Source organism: Oncorhynchus masou, chromosome 13, assembly GCF_036934945.1.
Source record: "Oncorhynchus masou masou isolate Uvic2021 chromosome 13, UVic_Omas_1.1, whole genome shotgun sequence".
Taxonomy (NCBI): domain Eukaryota; kingdom Metazoa; phylum Chordata; class Actinopteri; order Salmoniformes; family Salmonidae; genus Oncorhynchus; species Oncorhynchus masou.
This window is the reverse complement of record NC_088224.1, coordinates 12,918,983-12,942,328: the sequence shown is the minus strand read 5'-3', so window position 1 is coordinate 12,942,328 and position 23,346 is coordinate 12,918,983. Positions and strand designations below refer to the sequence as shown.

At 46.7% G+C, this 23,346-nt stretch overlaps 1 protein-coding gene across 3 annotated transcripts in view; it reads right to left on the bottom strand.

Annotated features, from left to right (window-relative positions):
- Positions 1-23,346, bottom strand: part of LOC135551748 (CUB and sushi domain-containing protein 3-like) — an 826,047-nt gene that overhangs the window by 174,772 nt on the left and 627,929 nt on the right. For 2 of the 3 annotated variants that reach the window (XM_064982949.1, XM_064982950.1), the window contains exons 32-36: positions 8,314-8,427; positions 6,845-6,940; positions 3,713-3,916; positions 596-720; positions 15-111 (exon numbers count right to left, since the gene is read on the bottom strand). In XM_064982949.1, coding sequence (XP_064839021.1) covers positions 15-111; positions 596-720; positions 3,713-3,916; positions 6,845-6,940; positions 8,314-8,427 — 636 coding nt within the window. The remainder of the gene's footprint in view (positions 1-14; positions 112-595; positions 721-3,712; positions 3,917-6,844; positions 6,941-8,313; positions 8,428-23,346) is intronic. The other variant, XM_064982951.1, reaches the window with a different exon arrangement.

Genomic DNA, 23,346 nt, shown 5'->3' with positions numbered 1-23,346 from the left:
GAGCTAAAGATTACCTGAGTAGCTGCCCAGTCTTGGAGCGTGGTTGTCACCTCCGTCATAGAAGTCCAGAGAGTCCCAGTTGTGTTCGGAAGCAAAGCTCACCACCTGGATCTGAGGCAAGGAGTTGGGACTCAGACCTTTTTCACACTACTGAACCGACCCAAACTGTACTCACTAATGCCTGATTCACACAGTACTGGTTTGCATGGTCCTTTCCAGCATTGTTTTCAGCAGGCCAGCACAGAACAGTACAGTACGGCACTGCTCAGTTCGGTTCGGCTCAGTTGTGTGAGATAGAGAAAGATAACTGCCATACAGAAACAGACAATCTGTCACCACTTGAAAACCTTTGAAATACTCCAACTTAGTAAATGAACACTGTAGTACTGTAGATAATATTCAATGGAAAGAGAAAGACGAGACTTCAGGTCCAAAACACAGTGCCCACTTACAGTAAACATCTACCCTTTAAATAGTTATTAAGCTATTAAGTATTCCCTTTATTGAAGTTTAACTTCTGGTACTGCATGGCGATACTCTGAAATCACAAACATATTCTTCCATGGTTCTTCAAGAACAGAACAGGCTCTCTTACTTGGATACCAGCGCCCTCGGGCACCGAAACCTTCCAGACGCAGTTCTGATTATTGTCATACGGCTCAGGGTAGCCAGGGGACAGTATGGTCCCTCTGCGTGCTGTCAGGGTCCCTCCACACGGCACTAAGGGGACAAAGTCAAGCAGAGAGGGGACATACGTTAACACAGCCACATGTATGTCCTAATATTTTTATTTCAGCTATATTTAACTAGGCAGTTAAGAACAAATTCTTATTTTCAATGACGGCCTAGTAACAGTGGGTTAACTGACAGATTTGTACCTTGTCAGCTCCGGTTACCAGTCCAACGCTCTAACCACTAGGCTATGTACAGGTGCCTGCACTTTTACACTTTTCATGTTGTTATTATTCAGATTCAGCACTGCTAATCTGAGCCACTTTCTGAATACGGGCCCTGGTTTCCTCAGTATCGACGGGTTAGATGACAACGTCAAGAAAACGATGCTTCAATGGGGCAGAAGGTCGTGTGTTGTTGTGAGTCTGGATGGCCAGACATCTAGCACCAGGGATAAAAAGTTTCCATGTGGGGAATCGTAGGTGGCTCGTTTCAGCTTCATTTTGCTCTTGATACCATGTCTTGTTTTGAGGTGTTTTGACTGGTCAGGTCTATGCTAACATGTCAAAAATGTGCTAACTAGCTAACCAACAATTAACAATGTATTTAAGAGACAACAAGTGCAAATGTATTGGAGACAAAATACAGTTTACATGTTGTCAATAATCTAAGCCAAACCCGTCTGTTTAGTCCCATTGGTTTTGTAGCTAAACAACCTATCTGTCTACAGACAGAGATATCACTATAGATGTCTGACTTAATGGTGAAGCTTCAGTGAAGCCTCAGCAGATAGAAGATAGAAAATAGAAGATCATTTGACTTACACAGACTAAAAGCATGTTGGACAATGTTGGACAAGTAACGGTTAATCAAATCTTGGATAAAGACATTCTTTGCAGTGACAGTCAGTGATTATAGAACGAGTAAGCAGTGGTAAAATAATGTAATACCTCACGCTGACCAATCGGAAAAGTCCAAATTTCGACGCTTATTGTCTTCGAGGCATACCTGTTCATTCTTATCAGCCTCATACACACATCCCATCCCACCATGTGCCTATGATTCAATTAAACTTTATTTAAAAAGGGACAATGAGGCACATAAACGTCTGCCTCTGCGGTGAAAGACGTGACATTACAACCGTTTCTCCCAAGAGAGAGAGGCTAGGTTAAGCAATTTCCCTGTTTGCTAAAGGCCTGCCAAGTATTGTCTTCAAAACTGCGAGAGGAGGGAGAGAGGTGGGAAAGTAGAGAGCTGTCAATAGCACAAGCTGGTATCTAATGCTGCCAGAAGAGTTTTTTTCTCCCCTGATCAGATGCTCAGATCCAATGATGATGCTATCTGTGAAGGATAACAGTATATACTAGAGGTCAGCACCAATCATCTTGTTTAAATAACTAAGAGAAGACTGGGACACACTGATGGCTGTCTAATATGGCAGCAGAAATGTCTGACAGATCTGAGAGAGAGAGAGAGCGAGGGAGAGAGAGGAAGGAGAGAGAGAGCAAGGGGGAGGGAGAGATGGAGAAAGGAAGAGAGAGCGAGACATTGAGAGAGGGGAGAGAGAGAGAGAGAGATGTTGAGAGAAAGGGGGGAGAGAGCAATATATCTGTGTCAGAAGATTAAATTATTCAACAAACTCACTTCAGAGCAATTTCAACTCATCCATATTTTACAGATGATATATAAAATGCAGCCATAGTGCTCAGGTAATCACGGAGAAAATCCTACGGCCCGTATCCGTCCCACTGGAAAACACGAATGGAAAACAGAAAAAGAAAAAGCCCAGGAAGATGTGTTCTACAGCGGGCCAAAGAGGCAGCATAGAGAAAGCAAGTCATTCAGAAATATGGCCTTGTCAACTCCTCGTTCCCTTATGAATTGATAAGTGGCCCTTCACCTCCACATAGCTAGATACTGGCCCTTCATTCAAAGACTCCTAGATACTGGCCCTTCATTCAAAGACAGCTAGCTAGGGGCCCTTCATTCAAAGACAGCTAGATAGGGGCCCTTCGTATCAAGGGGTAATATCAGGCTACAGCTCTGGTCAAATCCTGTTTACAAACTACTGTACTCTGTGTCTCCCTGCTTTGCTTTGGAGCAGGGCTTTGGATGGGTTTGACAGAAAATAACACCATGTCATTCTGTCTCTGCCAGTTAGGAGCAGGGAGCTAGCACAGATTAGATGTACTTTACTAGCCTCCCATCAGACAGACATGCACTCTGCCCACCCCACCATGGACACAAAATAACCTGGGAAAAACTCCCTGTGTTATTAAATGTATCTTGATATGAAACTCACTCTGGCTGAAAACCAGAACCTTGAATATTGGTGTGTGATCCGCAGACAAAAAGGCAAACATCACTTTAAGAGAGAAAAGGCAGCCATTGGAAGATCATTACAATTTAGAGGCTATTTTCTGAGCTGTTTAGACGTAATGAATAGACTGCAGCTCTGCTGACAATTAGTAATAATTGTAACCAGAAACTGTGCAGAGCACTCGTCGGGAAAGAGAGTGAGAGAGTCATCGCTCGCTTTAACTCTGCACTCTCACCAGAGACACTCTCTCCTCTCTCTCCACCCTCTCTCCTCTCTTTCTCTCTCTCTACCCTCTCTCCTCTCTTCCTCTCTCTCTACCCTCTCTCCTCTCTTTCTCTCTCTCTACCCTCTCTCCTCTTTTCCTCTCTCTCTACCCTCTCTCCTCTCTTCCTCTCTCTCTCTCCTCTCTTTCTACCCTCTCTCCTCACCACGCTCTTTAGACCTGGCTGGATGCACAGCCAAGAGGAAACATTCTGCTCGTTTCAGTTAAGAGTGTGAAGGAAGGCCTCCTGAGGGACCCTCACAGCCAAAATCCCAGTCTGCTTTCATGTGCACACTCACGCTCCCACTTTAATGACTTTGCCTCACTTAAGAGGTCGGCCCGTGGTGATCGGCATGTTGATGAAGCTTGAGAGAAAGGTAGAAGACTTAGGGGTGTTTCTGACATGCGGTCACCAATCACTGTAGTACACAATTGGCTCGGGAGTCAATCATACTGACCAATACATGTGGGTAGCGAGTCATTCCATTGGGCCAAGGTGTCAGGGACGGTCTCACAGTGGATGGCGGTGGAACCGTGCAGGATGTATCCGGGGTTACACTCGAACAGGACTGTGGCGCCCATGGCGAAGTCGTTCCCGATCCGTTTGCCGAAGCGGGGCTCAGGGACCGAACTGCACTGGGTGGCACTGGTCCTTGGGACGGCTGTGGAGAGGATTGGAGGTGTCAGCAAAGCAATGGAGGAAGAAGAAGAAGAAGAAGTGGGGACAAAAACATGAAAAAACACAAACCCTCTCTGGTGACAGACTTTCAGCTATAGCTGGAGTGACATTTGATAATGCAAAACCCACATCTGAAATGCCATAACACAGACCACCACCAATGGTGCATTAAGGCGATGTAAGAGGGGAGGAGAGGGTGTGTCTGTTACCTTGATCAACCTCCCATGAGTGCTCCCACACTTGAATGCTGAACGCAGGTTTAGGGTTTTCGCATAAACAAGAACCATCTGACTGAATCTGGCCTTTTGTGTAAAAGTCTGACATATTAAATTTTGACCAGAACAACAGCACTGAGTTAGTGAGTGGGATTTAAGTGAGCAAGCCTTGCTTGCATGAACAAGGTCTTTTAAACGATGCAAGACTAGGCGAGCATTTTAGAAAGCTTTGCATGTGTAATAGAGAATTACATCCGGGTAGCAGGCAGGCAGCGGCTGGAGTGTATTGTAGGGATCTGTCCAGGAGTTAAGCTAAGCATGCGTCAGGGAGGGGGCATGAATGAGTCTCCTACACTGGAGGATGCTGCTGAGTGTTAAGATGCGTCCCAAATGGGACCCTATTCCATATATATTGTAATGCTTTTGATCAGCTGTGCACTTATGAAGGGAATGGGGTGCTAGTTCGGACGCAGGCATGTGTAGAATTTGTTAAAGCTCTAAGAAGCTTGATCATTCTAAGCATTGTGGGGGGATGTGTGAAGCATCTTGCTGAGCAGGGCATCCCTGTGCCTTTGGTAGTGCTGAACAGACAGGTTTTGGGGCCCGGCAACGTCATCAACAGATGCTAGCTGACAGAAAAATAAGAAATGCACCCCTCCGGCTTTCGGCACACTCCTGATGAATGTAGGTACTCTATGGAAGCGCGAGTCTAAATGTCAGACGTCTAAAAAATGATCTCCTCTCATAGACACACGCTACTCTTGAGGGTATTCTGTAAGGAAATCTTAATGAAGCTCAATCTAACTCAATGCCTGTCAGAGTCGCATATTTCAGATGTTTTCATTTTAAGCCGGAGCTAGGATATTCAAAGGATCATAATGTACTGTATATACAGTGTGTTCGGAAGGTATTCAGACCCCTTGACTTTTTCCACTTTTAATTAAGTTACAGCATTATTCTAAAATTGATTAAATTAATGTTTTTTTTTCTCATTAATCTACACACAATTCTCCATAATGACAACGAGAAAACAGGTTTTTAGACATTTTCGAAATGTGTTAAAAATAAAAAACAGAAATACCATATTTGCATAAGTATTCCAACACTTTTCTATGAGACTCGAAATTAAGCTCAGGTGTTTGAGCTCATGTTTCCATTGATCATCCTTGAGATATTTCTAGAACTTGATTGGAGTCCACCTGTGGTAAATTCAATTGATTGGACATGATGTGGAAAGGCACACACCTGTCTATATAAGGTCCCACAGTTGACAGTGCATGTCAGAGCAAAAACCAAGCCATGAGGTGGAAGGAATTGTCCATAGAGCTCTGAGACAGGATTGTGTCGAGGCACAGATCTGTGGAAGGGTACCAAAAGATTTCTGCAGCATTGAAGATCCCCAAAAACACAGTGGCCTCCATCATTCTTAAATGGAAGAAGTTTGGAACCGCCAAGACTCTAACTAGAGCTGGCCGCCCGGCCAAACTGAGCAATCGGGGGAGAAGAGCCTTAGTCAAGGAAGTGACCAAGAACCTGATGGTCACTCTGACAGAGCCCCAGAGTTCCTCTGTGGAGATGGGAGAACCTTCCAGAAGGACAACCCTCTCTGCAGCACTCCACCAATTAGGCCTTTATGGTAGAGTGACCAGACAGAAGCAACTAATAAGTAAAATGCACACAACAGCCCGATTGGAATTTGCAAAAAAGGCACCTAAAGACTCTGAGACCACGAGAAACAACATTCTCTGGTCTGATGAAACCAAGAGTGAACTCTTTGGGCTGAATGCCAAGCGTTGCGTCTGTAGGAAACCTGGCACCATCCCTACGGTGAATCATGGTGGTATGCAGCATCATGCTGTGGGGATGTTTTTCAGCAGCAGGCACTGGGACACTAGTCAAGAGGGAAAGCTTAACGGAGCAAAGTACAGAGAGATCCTTGAAAGAAACTTGCTCCAGAGTGCTCAGGACCTCAGACTGGGGTGAAGGTTCACCTTCCAACAGGACAATGACCCTAAGCACACAGCCAAGACAACGCAGGAGTGGCTTTGGCACAAGTCTCTGAATGTCGTTGAGTGGTCCAGAGCCTAGACTTGAATCCGATCAAACATCTCTGGAGATAATAGCTGTGCAATGACGCTCCCCATCCAACCTGACAGAGCTTGAGAGGATGTGCAGAGAAGAATGGGAGAAACTCCCCAAATACAGGTGTGCCAAGCTTGTAGCATCATACCAAAGAATTCTCCAATTGCTTCAATAAAGTAAATGTGATATTTGCATTTTTTATTTGAAATATATTTGCCAAAATATCATTGTGTGTAGATTGATGAGGGAAAAACATTGATTTCATCAATTTTAGAACAAGGCTGTAAACGTAACAAAATGTGGAAAAAGTCAAGGGATCTGAATACTTTCTGAATGCACTGTATCCTGTCATTTTGAATACATAGAGGAGAGTATCATTACAGATACAACTAAACTCCATGCCTCTGGTTTGACTGGCGTTGGATGAAAGCGAATTGCTGCAACATTTGAATAATGTCATCACAGATCTAAAATAACCAACCCTGGTAGACAAAAAGGGCTTTCATATGCACGGTGTCCATATTAGGACAGCCTAAGAGTCACAAGGATGTCCTAATATGGACACCGTACTCAGGAATAATCTATATCCTATGAAAGATCTATGGAAGACCAACCTTGATAGACAAAGTGAAAGCCCTTGGCTGTCTCCGGGCCGACCGTGGTGAACTTGATGGTTATCTGGTTAACAGTGCTCAAGGGTAGAGACTCCCCTGAAGAAAGAAAGACATTATTAATCAAACACAATTTACAAGTCCACCGAACACAAACATTTCACAGGATGAAATTTAGGTTATTCTTCTGATTAATTTGTACATATGTGAAATCATAATTTGACCAGATTCTCACAGCAGGAAAATAATCCTGCAGAAACAGGAAACGGTCATTATTATGTGGATTATCATTAATGGACATTTTTGTATGAGTTGATACACTTTCAGTTAGGATAAATCAAGTGGAAAAAGTGGAAAATACAAACTTTAGAAGCCTTTTTAAACATGGAATACACTATAATTTACATATCCTGCCATGCAGGAAAATTCTATGTGACAAAAGAGTGATCAAATTAAGATAGCACATCTGTAGGTTGGCTGTCCAACAATGGATGATCCGACCCAGTCACAGATCAATGTATCAGAGTCCGTTGGATTAATCAATCACTTTGATCTCCAATCTGGCTTTGTTGAACTCTGAAGCCTTTCAGTGCAGAACTGATCAGCTGCTGGTTCAATGTTATATTTGAAGAAGGAGATTCATTTGCTTTGATAGGAGGCGTTTTATTGACTGCCAACTCCAATCAAGCCAGAGGCACTCTCATCCCACCTCTTCTCCTCTCTTTTCTTCGTCTTCGTCGTTGTCTTCTTCTTCTTCTCAGTCTCTCTGACACTTTCGTGGTCTCATCCCCGAGATGGGATGAGGGGGAAATGTATGGCCCTGCATCAGCACTTACCTCTTTGTCAAGAGCATATTTTCAAGTGTTTCTGATTACAAGGTACACATTGGTCCACAACCATATCATTTTCCATCCATCCATCCATCCATCCATCCATCCATCCATCCATCCATCCATCCATCCATCCATCCATCCATCCATCCACCCCCCCCCCCACACACACACACACACACACAATAGCTCAGCATAAGTGAGGGTATGGACCCGAGGTAACAGATGCTTTTGATAAATATAATAACTATAGGTAGATTAAATGTGGGGGGAAACGTAGGCAGGGGAAGTGTGTGTAACTATCATAGAGATCCATCTTGGGCTTTGTACTCTTATGTGTGTATCTCAGAGTTCTCACAGTTCATTTGAGATGTTCCTGGAAGGTGAATGTGGGGTACTGGGATTCTGATACAGAGTAGTGCTGGAGACTAAAGTGATACCAAACAATAGGGTTGAATGTGTGATGAATGCAAAGCCCTACAGATGTGGTCACAAAGTGCTTTTACACAATATACCTCGACCCTCAAAGAGCAAGCGGCAAAACAGTAACAAGGGAAAAACTCAACATCCAAAACCTCCAGTTCTGTGCCGCTGTTGCTGACGTGTCTGGCATTGTGTGACGTTTCTTGCTTTTTGTATTACCTGAGTGGGAGCCAGAGAGAGAAGACAGGAGTGGAGACTGCTGCGTGGGCCCGTCATAAATGTCCACCACGTCATTGAGTGACGTCTGGAACAAGACAAACTGCCCGAACAACACTGAAGAAGAAAGAGAGAAATAGAGAAAGTGAGAGAAAGAAAGAAAGCGGGAGAGAGAGAGAGCGAGAGAGAGAGAGAGAGAGAGAGAGAGAGAGAGAGAGAGGTTGACGTGTGAAACTAAACAAGCTAACACAATTGTGTTAACATAATTCATAATTTCACAGGCGTAATGTTAAATACGCCATTTAGAAAATGCATGAGAGCTTAATTGTGACATCTATTTTTGCCCCCCCCGAAGCCAGTAAGTCTCAGCGCATAGTAGGTACTAAAGCGGGGCAAAATAGATAAAACGGGTCGTTATACAATTAATGTCTTGTCAACTGCTCCTGCTCTCTTTAGCGACGAGCATATTGAGATGCTTTATGTTTTATTCATTGTGCCAATAACATCACAAAAGTACATCATTATTCTTCATGACAACGGCAGTGACCTTAAAACTGAAGCAAGGACTTCTAGAGGTAACAGGACTGTATGTTTATTTAAATATTTGAATTGAAAACCTCTCGGGGACCATTCTCTTTGTGTTTGGAGCGAGGCCACAATAAACTAGTGCACCCTGGGGGCTCCCTCTCCACTGTATACAGTAATAAAGAAGCATCCTAATTTAGCCTCTCTATCCGCTTTGAGAGTCATTGTGAAGGCAGAAAAAACGGATTACCCATCCTACTCATTAGCATTACAAAACTCTACTGCACTTGCCCTAAATTGTTATGAAATGACATTTTTTTCTGTTAAGACTACTTCTTCTCAGGAGAAACAGGAAGTTGTAAAGGTGTCCGCATACATAGGTTATGCTTCGCAAGTGACTGTCCGTGCTCACATACTCCCTGAAGACTAGAAACACTTCCTCAAGATAGTCTGAATTAATCAAAGAAAAAAAATCAAGAAATATGTCAATAATTTTGACGTTTTTACAGAGGAGGTCTTTGTTGCTCAATTTTACATCTAACGAAGATGTTTGTTGGTGAAGGATTTCTCAAGTGAAAAAATTTGCTTGAAAACACTTCCTGTTCCCACTCCTACTAGGAGTAGTACTGTTGACCAATCACAGACAAAGGGGCGTAGACATTGGCTACCGAACTTCGACCTGTCTCAATTAAAATTGTGTGCATTACCACCCCCCCCCCAAAAGAACTGCCGAAGACCAAAACGGACCAAAACGTCACAAAATGTTATCATAATATATGGACTAAAGGTTGACCGATTAATCGGAATGGCTGATTAATTAGGGCCGATTTCAAGTTTTCATAACAATCGGAAATTGGTATTTTTGGGCGCCAATTTTTTTTTTTTTACACCTTTAATTAATCTTTATTTAACTAGGCAAGTCAGTTAAGAACACATTCTTATTTTCAATGACGGCCTAGAAACGGTGGGTTAACTGCCTAGTTCAGGGACAGAAAGACAGATTTTCACCTTGTAAGTGTAACAGTATAACTTTAGACTGTCCCCTCGCCCATACCCGGGCTCGAACCAGGGACCCTCTGCACACATTAACAACAGTCACCCACGAAGCATCGTTACCCATCGCTCCACAAAAGCCGCGGCCCTTGCAGAGCAAGGGGAACTACGACTTCAAGGTCTCAGAGCAAGTGACGTCACCGATTGAAACGTTATTTAGTGCGAACACCGCTAACTAGCTAGCCATTTCACATCCGTTACATCAGCTCGGGGGATCCAATCTTGCAACCTTACAGTTAACTAGTCCAACGCAATAACGACCTGCCTCTCTCTCGTTGCACTCCACAAGGAGACTGCATGTTAAATGCAGTAAGCCAAGGTAAGTTGCTAGCTAGCATTAAACGTATCTTATAAAAAACAATCAATCATAATCACTAGTTAACTACACATGGTTGATGATATTACTAGATATTATCTAGTGTGTCCTGTGTTGCATATAATCTGACTGAGCATACAAGTATCTAAGTATCTGACTGAGCGGTGGTAGGCAGAAGCAGGCGAGTAAACACTTTCATGCGTTTTGCCAGCAGCTCTTTGTTGTGCGTAAAGCATTGTGCTGTTTATGACTTCAAACCTATCAACTCCCGAGATGAGGCTGGTGTTGACGAAGTGAAATGGCTAGCTAGTTAGCGTGGTTGTTTCCCTTGCTCTGTATGGGTAGCGCTGCTTCGATGTGGTGGCTGTTGTCGTTGTGTTGCTTGCACCATCTTGCCCTACTAATTGTGGATTAGGAAAATAGTTAAAGAGGTGAATTAATCTACTAGAAGTTAGTTAAAGAGGTGAATTAATCTACTAGAAGTTAGTTAAAGAGGTGAATTAATCTACTAGAAGTTAGTTAATAAAGAGGTGAATTAATCTACTAGAAGTTAGTGAAAGAGTTTAATTAATCTACTAGAAATTAGTTAATTAAGAGGTGAATTAATCTACTAGGGCTCAGGGCAAAATGCATGTCTACGTAACAGTAAGTTTATAGGACTGCTATGTTGTGATTACGCACAAAGCTTCTCACATAGGGTGTGTCATTACACCCCATAGTCATCCTGATAGTAAATATACATTTTTTTTTTTAAAGAGAAGAGATTGTTGCTTCCATCAATGTAATTGTCTGCATCATTTCCAATCCCCCATATATTTTTGGGGTAGATATATACTGTATATCCATATCCATATACATACACGTACATACACATATGCATACATATACACATACAATGGGGCAAAAAAGTATTTAGTCAGCCACCAATTGTGCAAGTTCTCCCACTTAAAAAGATGAGAGAGGCCTGTAATTTTCATCATAGGTACTCTTCAACTATGACAGACAAAATTATGAAAAAAATCCTGAAAATCACATTGTAGGATTTTTAATGGATTTCTTTGCAAATTATGGTGAAAAATAAGTATTTGGTCACCTACAAACAAACAAGATTTCTTGCTCTCACGGACCTGTAACTTCTTCTTGAAACTCTGGGGGTCGCAATTTCATTTTTGGATGAAAAACGTTCCCGTTTTAAACAAGATATTTTGTCACAAAAAGATGCTCGACTATGCATATAATTGATAGCTTTGGAAAGAAAACACTCTGAATTTTCCAGAACTGCAAGGATATTGTCTGTGGGTGCCCTAGAACGGGAGCTACAGGCAAAACCAAGATGAAACGGCAACCAGGAAATCAGCAGGATTTTTGAGGCTCCGTTTTCCATTGTCTCCTTATATGGCTGTGAATGCGAGAGGAATGAGCCTGCCCTTTCCGTCGTTTCCCCAAGGTGTCTGCAGCATTGTGACGTATTTGTAGGCATATCATTGGAAGATTGACCATAAGAGACTACATTTTCCAGGTGTCCGCCCGGTGTCCTCCGTCGAAATTGGTGCGTCTTTTTCAGCTGCTGGTATTTTTCCATGCGATTCTGAGGGGAAAGCAGGCTTCCACGAACTGCATATCAATGAAGAGATATGTGAAAAAACACCTTGAGGATTGATTCTAAACAACGTTTGCCATGTTTCGGTCGATATTATGGAGTTAATTCGGAAAATGTTTGACATTTTGGTGACTGAATTTTCGGTTCGTTTCGGTAGCCAAATGTGATGTACAAAACGGAGCGATTTCTCCTACACAAAGATTCTTTCAGGAAAAACTGAACATTTTCTATGTAACTGAGAGTCTCCTCATTGAAAACATCCGAAGCTCTTCAAAGGTAAATGATTTTATTTATTTGGTTATCTGGTTTTTGTGAAAATGTTGCGTGCTAAATGCTACTCAAAATGCTAAGCTAGCTTGCAATACTCTTACACAAATTAGTCAATTTCTATGGTTCAAAAGCATATTTTGAAAATCTGAGATGACAGTGTTGTTAAGAAAAGGCTAAGCTTGAGAGCAGACGCATTATTTTCATTTTATTTGCGATTTTCAGAAATAGTTAACGTTGCGTTATGCTAATGAGCCTGAGGCTTTAGTCACAAACCCGGATCCGGGATGGGGAGTTTCAAGAAGTTAAAGAAATTGTATCTTTACGCTACCAGTCACCATGTGAATCCCATTCAGGAGCCCTGTGTATCATCCATCTCAAGCCTTTGTATCAACCATCTCAAGCCTGTGTATCATCCATCTCAAGCCTTTGTATCATCCGTCTTAAACTAGGAGAGCTGATTAAGGATCATTTTAGCCTTTTATTTTATAACATTTTAAATAATTGTTTTTGATTACAGCACCTGATATTCACAGGTGGTCACCCGTCCCAATACTAACCAGGGCCGACCCTTAACAAACGTGTTCAGGGTGGCACGGTCACAAGCTTATTATTTTCTACTCCATTTTCTCCCTGAATGGGCTCGGGAGAGGCGAGGTCGAGTCATGCGTCCTCCGAAGCATGACCTGCCTGGCCACCTGCTTCTTTCAACACTGTGTGTTGTCCTATGGGGCTCCCAGTCACAGCCGGTTGTGACACAGCCTGGGATTGAACCTTAGGCTTTATCGACAGCACTGCAGTGCAGGGCATTTGACTGCTGCGCCACCCAGGACCCGGTGTAGTCTTTTAGATCACAATGAATGTCATTACATGGACATGGGGGAGCTGATCCTACTCTGGCACAAGTGATACATTTATTTATTTATTTTACATTTTAATTATATTTATTTAACCTTTATTTAAAAAGAACAAATTCTTATTTACAATGACAGCCTACCCCTACTCCGGATGACGCTGGGCCAATTGTGCACCACCCTACGGTACTCCCAATCACAGCCGGATGTGATGTAGCCTGGATTCAAACCAGGGACTTCAGTGACTGAGAGGCAGTGCCTTAGACCGCTGAGCCACTCTGGAGTCTGTTAGTCATTACATGGACAGGGGGAGCTGATCCTGACTCCTACATGTACAAATGGCCATTACAGATGGATTTTATTCCTGGGCTGCTGAAGAGCCAGCTGCATAGAGGCCATGTCCCAAATACCACCCAATTTGATATATAGTGCACTATTTTTGACCAGAGCCCTGTGGTCAAAAGGACCACACTACAAAGGGTATATGGTGGCATGTTGTACTTCTATTAGTTCCTGCCAAGGCAGCAGCTACTCTTCCTGGGGTTTATTGGGGATCCCCATTAGTTCCTGCCAAGGCATCAGCTACTCTTCCTGGGGTTTATTAGGGATCCCCATTAGTTTCTGCCAAGGCATCAGCTACTCTTCTTGGGGTTTATTAGGGATCCCCATTAGTTCCTGCCAAGGCACCAGCTACTCTTCCTGGGGTTTATTAGGGATCCCCATTAGTTCCTGCCAAGGCATCAGCTACTCTTCCTGGGGTTTATTAGGGATCCCCATTAGTTTCTGCCAAGGCAGCAGCTACTCTTCCTGGGTTTTATTAGGGATCACCATTAGTTCCTGCCAAGGCATCAGCTACTCTTCCTGGGGTTTATTAGGGATCCCCATTAGTTTCTGCCAAGGCAGCAGCTACTCTTCCTGGGTTTTATTAGGGATCCCCATTAGTTCCTGCCAAGGCACCAGCTACTCTTCCTGGGGTTTATTAGGGATCCCCATTAGTTGCTGCCAAGGCATCTGCTACTCTTCCTGGGGTTTATTAGGGATCCCCATTAGTTTCTGCCAAGGCAGCAGCTACTCTTCCTGGGTTTTATTAGGGATCCCCATTAGTTCCTGCCAAGGCATCAGCTACTCTTCTTGGGGTTTATTAGGGATCCCCATTAGTTCCTGCCAAGGCACCAGCTACTCTTCCTGGGGTTTATTAGGGATCCCCATTAGTTCCTGCCAAGGCATCAGCTACTCTTCCTGGGGTTTATTTGGGATCCCCATTAGTTCCTGCCAAGGAATCAGCTACTCTTCCTGGGTTTATTAGGGATCCCCATTAGTTGCTGCCAAGGCAGCAGCTACTCTTCTTGGGGTCTAAACACATTAAATAATTTATATTACATATAGAACAAAAGATAAAACAGTACATCATATAACATTATTACACCACTACATACTGCATCTACAATACAAAATGTTTAAAACAATATTACAATGTATGTGTGTGTAGAGTAGAGCGTGTGTTAGCACTTGTGTCTCTTCACAGTCTCCCGCTCTTCCGTAATAGAGTTCCATGTAGTCATGGCTCTGTGTAGTACTGTGGAATAGAGTTCCATGTAGTCATGGCTCTGTGTAGTACTGTGGAATAGAGTTCCATGTAGTCATGGCTCTGTGTAGTACTGTGGAATAGAGTTCCATGTAGTCATGGCTCTGTGTAGTACTGTGGAATAGAGTTCCATGTAGTCATGGCTCTGTGTAGTACTGTGGAATAGAGTTCCATGTAGTCATGGCTCTGTGTAGTACTGTGGAATAGAGTTCCATGTAGTCATGGCTCTGTGTAGTACTGTGGAATAGAGCTCCATGTAGTCATGGCTCTGTGTAGTACTGTGGAATAGAGTTCCATGTAGTCATGGCTCTGTGTAGTACTGTGGAATAGAGTTCCATGTAGTCATGGCTCTGTGTAGTACTGTGGAATAGAGTTCCATGTAGTCATGGCTCTGTGTAGTACTGTGGAATAGAGTTCCATGTAGTCATGGCTCTGTGTAGTACTGTGGAATAGAGCTCCATGTAGTCATGGCTCTGTGTAGTACTGTGGAATAGAGTTCCATGTAGTCATGGCTCTGTGTAGTACTGTGGAATAGAGTTCCATGTAGTCATGGCTCTATGTAGTACTGTGGAATAGAGTTCCATCTAGTCATGGCTCTGTGTAGTACTGTGGAATAGAGTTTCATGTTGTCATGGCTCTATGTAGTACTGTGGAATAGAGTTCCATGTAGTCATGGCTCTATGTAGTACTGTGGAATAGAGTTCCATGTTGTCATGGCTCTATGTAGTACTGTGGAATAGAGTTCCATGTAGTCATGGCTCTATGTAGTACTGTGGAATAGAGTTCCATGTTGTCATGGCTCTATGTAGTACTGTGGAATAGAGTTCCATGTAGTCATGGCTCTGTGTAGTACTGTGGAATAGAGTTCCATGTTGTCATGGCTCTATGTAGTACTGTGGAATAGAGTTCCATGTAGTCATGGCTCTGTGTAGTACTGTGGAATAGAGTTCCATGTAGTCATGGCTCTATGTAGTACTGTGGAATAGAGTTCCATGTTGTCATGGCTCTGTGTAGTACTGTGGAATAGAGTTCCATGTTGTCATGGCTCTATGTAGTACTGTGGAATTGAGTTCCATGTAGTCATGGCTCTATGTAGTACTGTGGAATAGAGTTCCATGTAGTCATGGCTCTATGTAGTACTGTGGAATAGAGTTCCATGTTGTCATGGCTCTATGTAGTACTGTGGAATTGAGTTCCATGTAGTCATGGCTCTATGTAGTACTGTGGAATAGAGTTCCATGTAGTCATGGCTCTATGTAGTACTGTGGAATAGAGTTCCATGTTGTCATGGCTCTATGTAGTACTGTGGAATAGAGTTCCATGTAGTCATGGCTCTATGTAGTACTGTGGAATAGAGTTCCATGTTGTCATGGCTCTATGTAGTACTGTGCGCCTCCCATAGTCTGTTCAGGACTTTGTGAAGAGAACTCTGGTGGTATGTCTTGTGGGTATGCATGGGTGTCCGAGCTGTGTGCTAGTAGTTTAAACAGACAGTTCGGTGCACTCAGCATGTCAACATTTCTTACAAAAACAAGTAGTGATGAAGTCAATCTCTCTTCTTTTTAATTTATTTATTTTTAAACATTTATTTTTAATGTATTTTTTTATTGCATATTTGAAACATACAATATACTTGCAGTGAAGCCGTTCAACAACGACATCATACCAGTCATCCAACAGACTCCCATTCAGAGCGACACACAGAAGCATCCATGGTCAATGCCCTGCTCAAGGACCCATCCCACAGTCCCCCCAGGAACAATCTCTCTTCCACTTTGAGCCATGAGAGATTGACATACATGCATGTCATTAATGTTAGCTCTCCGTGTACTTTTAAGGGCCAGCTGTGCTGCCCTGTTCTGAGCCAACTGCAATTTTCCTAAGTCCCTCTGTCTGGCACCTGACCACACTACTGAACAGTCCAGGTGTGACAAAACTAGGGCCAGTAGGACCTGCCCTGTTGATAGTGTTGTTAAGGCGGCAGAGTAACACTTTATTATGGACAGACATCTCCCCATCGTTGCTACTGTTGCATTTGGGATGCAACCAGAGTGAATCATAAGTCATTACTGTGAATGTTTCCCCTACTGCAGATTCTCGAACTCCCTGTGTCCCTAGATTCTAGAACTCCTGTCCCAAGATTCTAGAATTCCCCCTGTCCCTAAATTCTAGAACTCTCATTGGCCCTAGATTCTAGAACTCCTCCTGTCCCTAGATTATAGAACTCCCCCTGGCCCTAGATTCTAGAACTCATCCGGTCCCTAGATTCTAGAACTCCCCCTGTCCCTGGATTCTAGAACTCCCATTGGCCCTAGATTCTAGAACTCCTTTCCCTAGATTCTAGAACTCCCCCTGGCCCTAGATTCTAGAACTCCTCCTTTCCCTAGATTTGAGATCCCCCCTGTCCCTAGGTTCTAGAACGCCCATTGACCCTAGATTCTAGAACTCCTCCTGTCCCTAGATTCTAGAACTCCCCCTGTCCCTAGATTCTAGAACTCCTCCTGTCCCTAGATTCTAGAACTCCCCCTAGCCCTAGATTATAGAACTCCTCCTGTCCCTAAATTCTAGTACTCCCCCTGGACCTAGATTCTAGAACCCCCCTGTCCCTAGACTCTAGAACTCCTCCTGGTCCTAGATTCTAGAACGCCTCCTGGCCCTAGATTCTATAACTTCCCCTGGCCATAGAGTCCTGTCCCTTGACTCTAGAACTACTCCTGTCCCTAGATTCTAGAACTCCCCCTTTCCCTGGATTCTAGAACTCCTCCTGTCCCTAGATTCTAGAACTCCTCCTGTCCCTAGATTCTAGAACTCCCCCTTTCCCTGGATTCTAGAACTCCTCCTGTACCTAGATTCTAGAACGCCTCCTGTCCCTAGATTCCTCCAGAGGAGGACTGAGTCCCTGTACGCCGTGGAGCCAGAGGAGGACTGAGTCCCTGTACGCCATGGAGCCAGAGGAGGACTGAGTTCCTGTACGCCATGGAGCCAAAGGAGGACTGAGTTCCTGTACACCATGGAGCCAGAGAAGGACTGAGTCCCTGTACGCCATGGAGCCAGAGGAGGACTGAATCCCTGTACGCAATGGATCCAGAGGAGGACTGAGTCCCTGTACGCCGTGGAGCCAGAGGAGGACTGAGTTCCTGTACACCATGGAGCCAGAGGAGGACTGAGTCCCTGTACGCCATGGAGCCAGAGGAGGACTGAGTCCCTGTACGCCATGGAGCCAGAGGAGGACTGAATTCCTGTACGCCATGGAGCCAGAGGAGGACTACGCCATGGAGCCAGAGGAGGAATACGCCATGGAGCCTGAGGAGGACTGAGTCCCTGTACGTTATGGAGCCAGAGGAGGACTACGCCATGGAGCCAGAGGAGGACTGAGTCCCTGTACATTATGGAGCCAGAGGAGGAATACGCCATGGAGCCAGAGGAGGACTGAGTTCCTGTACGCCATGGAGCCAGAGGAGGACTGAGTCCCTGTACGTTATGGAGCCAGAGGAGGACTGAGTTCCTGTACACCATGGAGCAAGAGAAGGACTACGCCATGGAGCCAGAGGAGGACTGAGTCCCTGTACGCCATGGAGCCAGAGGAGGACTACGCCATGGTGCCAGAGGAGGACTGAGTCCCTGTACGCCATGGAGCCAGAGAAGGACTGAGGTCCTGTACACCATGGAGCCAGAGGAGGACTGAGTTCCTGTACACCATGGAGCCAGAGAAGAAATGAGTCCCTGTACGTCATAGAGCCAGAGGAGGACTACGCCATGGAGACAGAGGAGGACTGAGTCCCTGTACGCCATGGATTCAGAGGAGGACTACGCCATGGTTGCCAGAGGAGGACTGAGTTCCTGTACGCCGTGGAGCCAGAGCAGGACTATGTCATGGAGCCAGAGGAGGACTGAGTTTCTGTATGTCATGGAGCCAGAGGAGGACTATGTCATGAAGCCAGAGGAGGACTGAGTTCCTGTACACCGTGTAGCAACAGGAGGACCGAGTCTCTGTACACCATGGAGCCAGAGAAGGAATGAGTCCCTATACGCCATGTAGCCAGAGGAGGACTACGCCATGGAGCCAGAGGAGGACCGAGTCCCTGTACCCCATGGAGCCAGAGAAGGACTGAGTTCCTGTACGCCATGGAGCCAGAGGAGGAATGAGTTCCTCTACGCCATGGAGCCAGAGGAGGAATGAGTTCCTGGACGCCGTGGAGCCAGAGGAGGACTATGTCATGGAGCCAGAGGAGGACTGAGTTTCTGTATGTCATGGAGCCAGAGGAGGACTATGTCATGAAGCCAGAGGAGGACTGAGTTCCTGTACACCGTGTAGCAACAGGAGGACCGAGTCTCTGTACACCATGGAGCCAGAGAAGGAATGAGTCCCTATACGCCATGTAGCCAGAGGAGGACTACGCCATGGAGCCAGAGGAGGACCGAGTCCCTGTACCCCATGGAGCCAGAGAAGGACTGAGTTCCTGTACGCCATGGAGCCAGAGGAGGAATGAGTTCCTCTACGCCATGGAGCCAGAGGAGGAATGAGTTCCTGGACGCCGTGGAGCCAGAGGAGGACTATGTCATGGAGCCAGAGGAGGACTGAGTTTCTGTACGTCATGGAGCCAGAGGAGGACTATGTCATGGAGCCAAAGGAGGACTGAGTCCCTGTACGCCATGAAGCCAGAGGAGGACTGAGTCCCTGTACACCATGGAGCCAGAGGAGGACTGAGTCCCTGTATGCCATGGAGCCAGAGGAGGACTACGTCATGGAGCCAGAGGGGGACTGAGTCCCTGTATGTCATGGAGCCAGAGGAGGACTGAGTCCCTGTACACCATTGAGACAGAGGAGGACTGAGTCCCTGTACACCATGGAGCCAGAGGAGGACTGAGTTCCTGTACACCATGGAGCCAGAGGAGGACTGAGTTCCTGTACACCATGGAGCCAGAGGAGGACTACGTCATGGACACAGAGGAGGGCTGAGTCCCTGTACGCCATGGAGCCAGAGGAGGACTGAGTTCCTGTACGCCATGGAGCCAGAGGAGGACTGAGTTCCTGTACTCCATGGAGCCAGAGAAGGAATGAGTTCCTGTACACCATGGAGCCAGAGAAGGACTGAGTTCCTGCACGCCATGGAGCCAGTTGAGGACTACGCCATGGAGCCAGAGGAGGGCCGAGTCCCTGTACACCATTGAGCCAGAGGAGGGCTGAGTCCCTGTACGCCATGGAGCGAGATGAGGACTGAGTTTCTGTACGCCATGGAGCCAGGGGAGGACTGAGTCCCTGTACACCATGGAGCCAGAGGAGGACTGAGTCCCTGTACGCCATGGAGCCAGAGGAGGACTACGTCATGGAGCCAGAGGGGGACTGAGTCCCTGTATGTCATGGAGCCAGAGGAGGACTGAGTCCCTGTACACCATTGAGACAGAGGAGGACTGAGTCCCTGTACACCATGGAGCCAGAGGAGGACTGAGTTCCTGTACACCATGGAGCCAGAGGAGGACTGAGTCCCTGTATGCCATGGAGCCAGAGGAGGACTGAGTTCCTGCACGCCATGGAGCCAGAGGAGGACTACGCCATGGAGCCAGAGGAGGGCCGAGTTCCTGTACACCATTGAGCCAGAGGAGGGCTGAGTCCCTGTACGCCATGGAGCCAGATGAGGACTGAGTTTCTGTACGCCATGGAGCCAGAGAAGGACTACGCCATGGAGCCAGAGGAGGACTGAGTCCCTGTACGCCATGGAGCCAGAGAAGGACTGAGTTCCTGTACGCCATGGAGCCAGAGGAGGACTGAGTTCCTGTACACCATGGAGCCAGAGGAGGACTGAGACCCTGTACGCCATGGAGCCAGAGAAGGACTGAGTTCCTGTACGCCATGGAGCCAGAGGAGGACTGAGTTCCTGTACACCATGGAGCCAGAGAAGAACTGAGTCCCTGTACGCCATGGAGCCAGAGGAGGACTACGCCATGGTGCCAGAGGAGGACTGAGTCCCTGTATGTCTTGGATTCAGAGGAGGACTACGCCATGGAGCCAGAGGAGGACTGAGTCCCTGTACGCCGTGGAGCCAGAGGAGGACTATGTCATGGAGCCAGAGGAGGACTGAGTTTCTGTACGTCATGGAGCCAGAGGAGGACTATGTCATGGAGCCAAAGGAGGACTGAGTCCCTGTACGCCATGATGCCAGAGGAGGACTGAGTCCCTGTACACCATGGAGCCAGAGGAGGACTGAGTCCCTGTATGCCATGGAGCCAGAGGAGGACTACGTCATGGAGCCAGAGGGGGACTGAGTCCCTGTATGTCATGGAGCCAGAGGAGGACTGAGTCCCTGTACACCATGGAGCCAGAGGAGGACTGAGTCCCTGTACGCCATGGAGCCAGAGGAGGACTGAGTTCCTGTACGCCATGGAGCCAGAGGAGGACTGAGTTCCTGTATGCCATGGAGCCAGAGGAGAACTGAGTTCCTGTACGCCATGGAGCCAGAGGAGGACTGAGTTCCTGTACTCCATGGAGCCAGAGAAGGACTGAGTTCCTGCACGCCATGGAGCCAGAGGAGGACTACACCATTGAGCCAGAGGAGGGCTGAGTCCCTGTACGCCATGGAGCCAGATGAGGACTGAGTTTCTGTACGCCATGGAGCCAGAGAAGGACTACGCCATGGAGCCAGAGGAGGACTGAGTTCCTGTACGCCATGGAGCCAGAGGAGGACTGAGTTCCTGTACACCATGGAGCCAGAGGAGGACTGAGTCCCTGTACGCCATGGAGCCAGAGAAGGACTGAGTTCCTGTACGCCATGGAGTCAGAGGAGGACTGAGTTCCTTTACACCATGGAGCCAGAGAAGAACTGAGTCCCTGTACGCCATGGAGCCAGAGGAGGACTACGCCATGGTGCCAGAGGAGGACTGAGTCCCTGTATGTCATGGATTCAGAGGAGGACTACGCCATGGAGCCAGAGGAGGACTGAGTTCCTGTACGTTATGGAGCCAGAGGAGGACTGAGTCATTGTACACCATGGAGCCAGAGAAGGACTACGCCATGGAGCCAGAGGAGGACCGAGTCCCTGTACACCATGGAGCCAGAGAAGGACTGAGTCCCTGTACGCCATGGGGCCAGAGGAGGAATGAGTTCCTCTACGCCATGGAGCCAGAGGAGGACTGAGTCCCTGTACGCCATGGAGACAGAGGAGTACTGAGTTCCTGGACGCCAGGGAGCCAGAGGAGGACTGAGTTCCTGTACACCATGGAGCCAGAGGAGGACTGAGTCCCTGTACGCCATGGAGCCAGAGAAGGACTGAGTTCCTGTACGCCATGGAGCCAGAGGAGGACTGAGTTCCTGTACACCATGGAGCAAGAGAAGAACTGAGTCCCTGTACGCCATGGAGCCAGAGGAGGACTACGCCATGGTGCCAGAGGAGGACTGAGTCCCTGTATGTCATGGATTCAGAGGAGGACTACGCCATGGAGCCAGAGGAGGACTGAGTTCCTGTACGTTATGGAGCCAGAGGAGGACCGAGTCATTGTACACCATGGAGCCAGAGAAGGGCTACGCCATGGAGCCAGAGGAGGACTGAGTCCCTGTACGCCATGGGGCCAGAGGAGAAATTAGTTCCTCTACGCCATGGAGCCAGAGGAGGACTGAGTCCCTGTACGCCATGGAGACAGAGGAGTACTGAGTTCCTGGACACCAGGGAGCCAGAGGAGGACTACGCCATGGAGCCAGAGGAGGACTGAGTCCCTGTACACCGTGGAACCAGAGGAGGACTGAGTTCCTGTACACCATGGAGCCAGAGAAGGACTACGCCATGGAGCCAGAGGAGGACCGAGTCCCTGTACACCATGGAGCAGAGACGAACTGAGTCCCTGTACATCATGGAGCCAGAGGAGGACTACGCCATGGAGCCAGAGGAGGACTGAGTCCCTGTACGCCATGGAGCCAGAGGAGGACTACGCCATGGAGCCAGAGGAGGACTGAGTCCCTGTACGCCATGGAGCCAGATTAGGACTATGCCATGGAGCCAGAGGAGGACTGAGTCCTTGTACACCATGGAGCCAGAGGAGGACGGAGTTCATGTACGTCATGGAGCCAGAGGAGGACTACGTCATGGAGCCAGAGGAGGACTAAGTCCCTGTACACCATGGAGCCAGAGGAGGACTAAGTCCCTGTACACCATGGAGCCAGAGGAGGGCCGAGGCCATGTACGCCATGGAGCCAGAGGAGGACTGAGTCCTTGTATGCCTGGCAACAGATCACACTATGGTTTTTGATATATTTCAGATTTCAGACCCCTTTCTCATATTAGAAAAAGCACTCAAACATTTAAACCTATCTATTGGAATTTGTCAGAAGCTTTTGGGAGCTTTTGTGATCCATTCCTCATATGAATATGTTTCAGTTTTTAAACTAAGTAAGGACACTAGTCTTTCAGGGTTAGGACACTAGCCTTTCAGGGTAAGGACACTAGCCTTTCAGGGTAAGGACACTAGCCTTTCAAGGTAAGGACACTAGCCTTTCAGGGTAAGCCACTAGCCTTTCAGGGTAAGGACACTAGCCTTTCAGGGTAAGGACACTAGCGTTTCAGGGTAAGGACACTAGCCTTTCAGGGTAAGGACACTAGCCTTTCAGGGTAAGGACACTAGCCTTTCAGGGTAAGGACACTAGCCTTTCAGGGTAAGGACACTAGCCTTTCAGGGTAAGGACACTAGCCTTTCAGGGTAAGCCACTAGCCTTTCAGGGTAAGCCACTAGCCTTTCAGGGTAAGCCACTAGCCTTTCAGGGTAAGCCACTAGCCTTTCAGGGTAAGCCACTAGCCTTTCAAGGTAAGGACACTAGCCTTTCAGGGTAAGGACACTAGCCTTTCAGGGT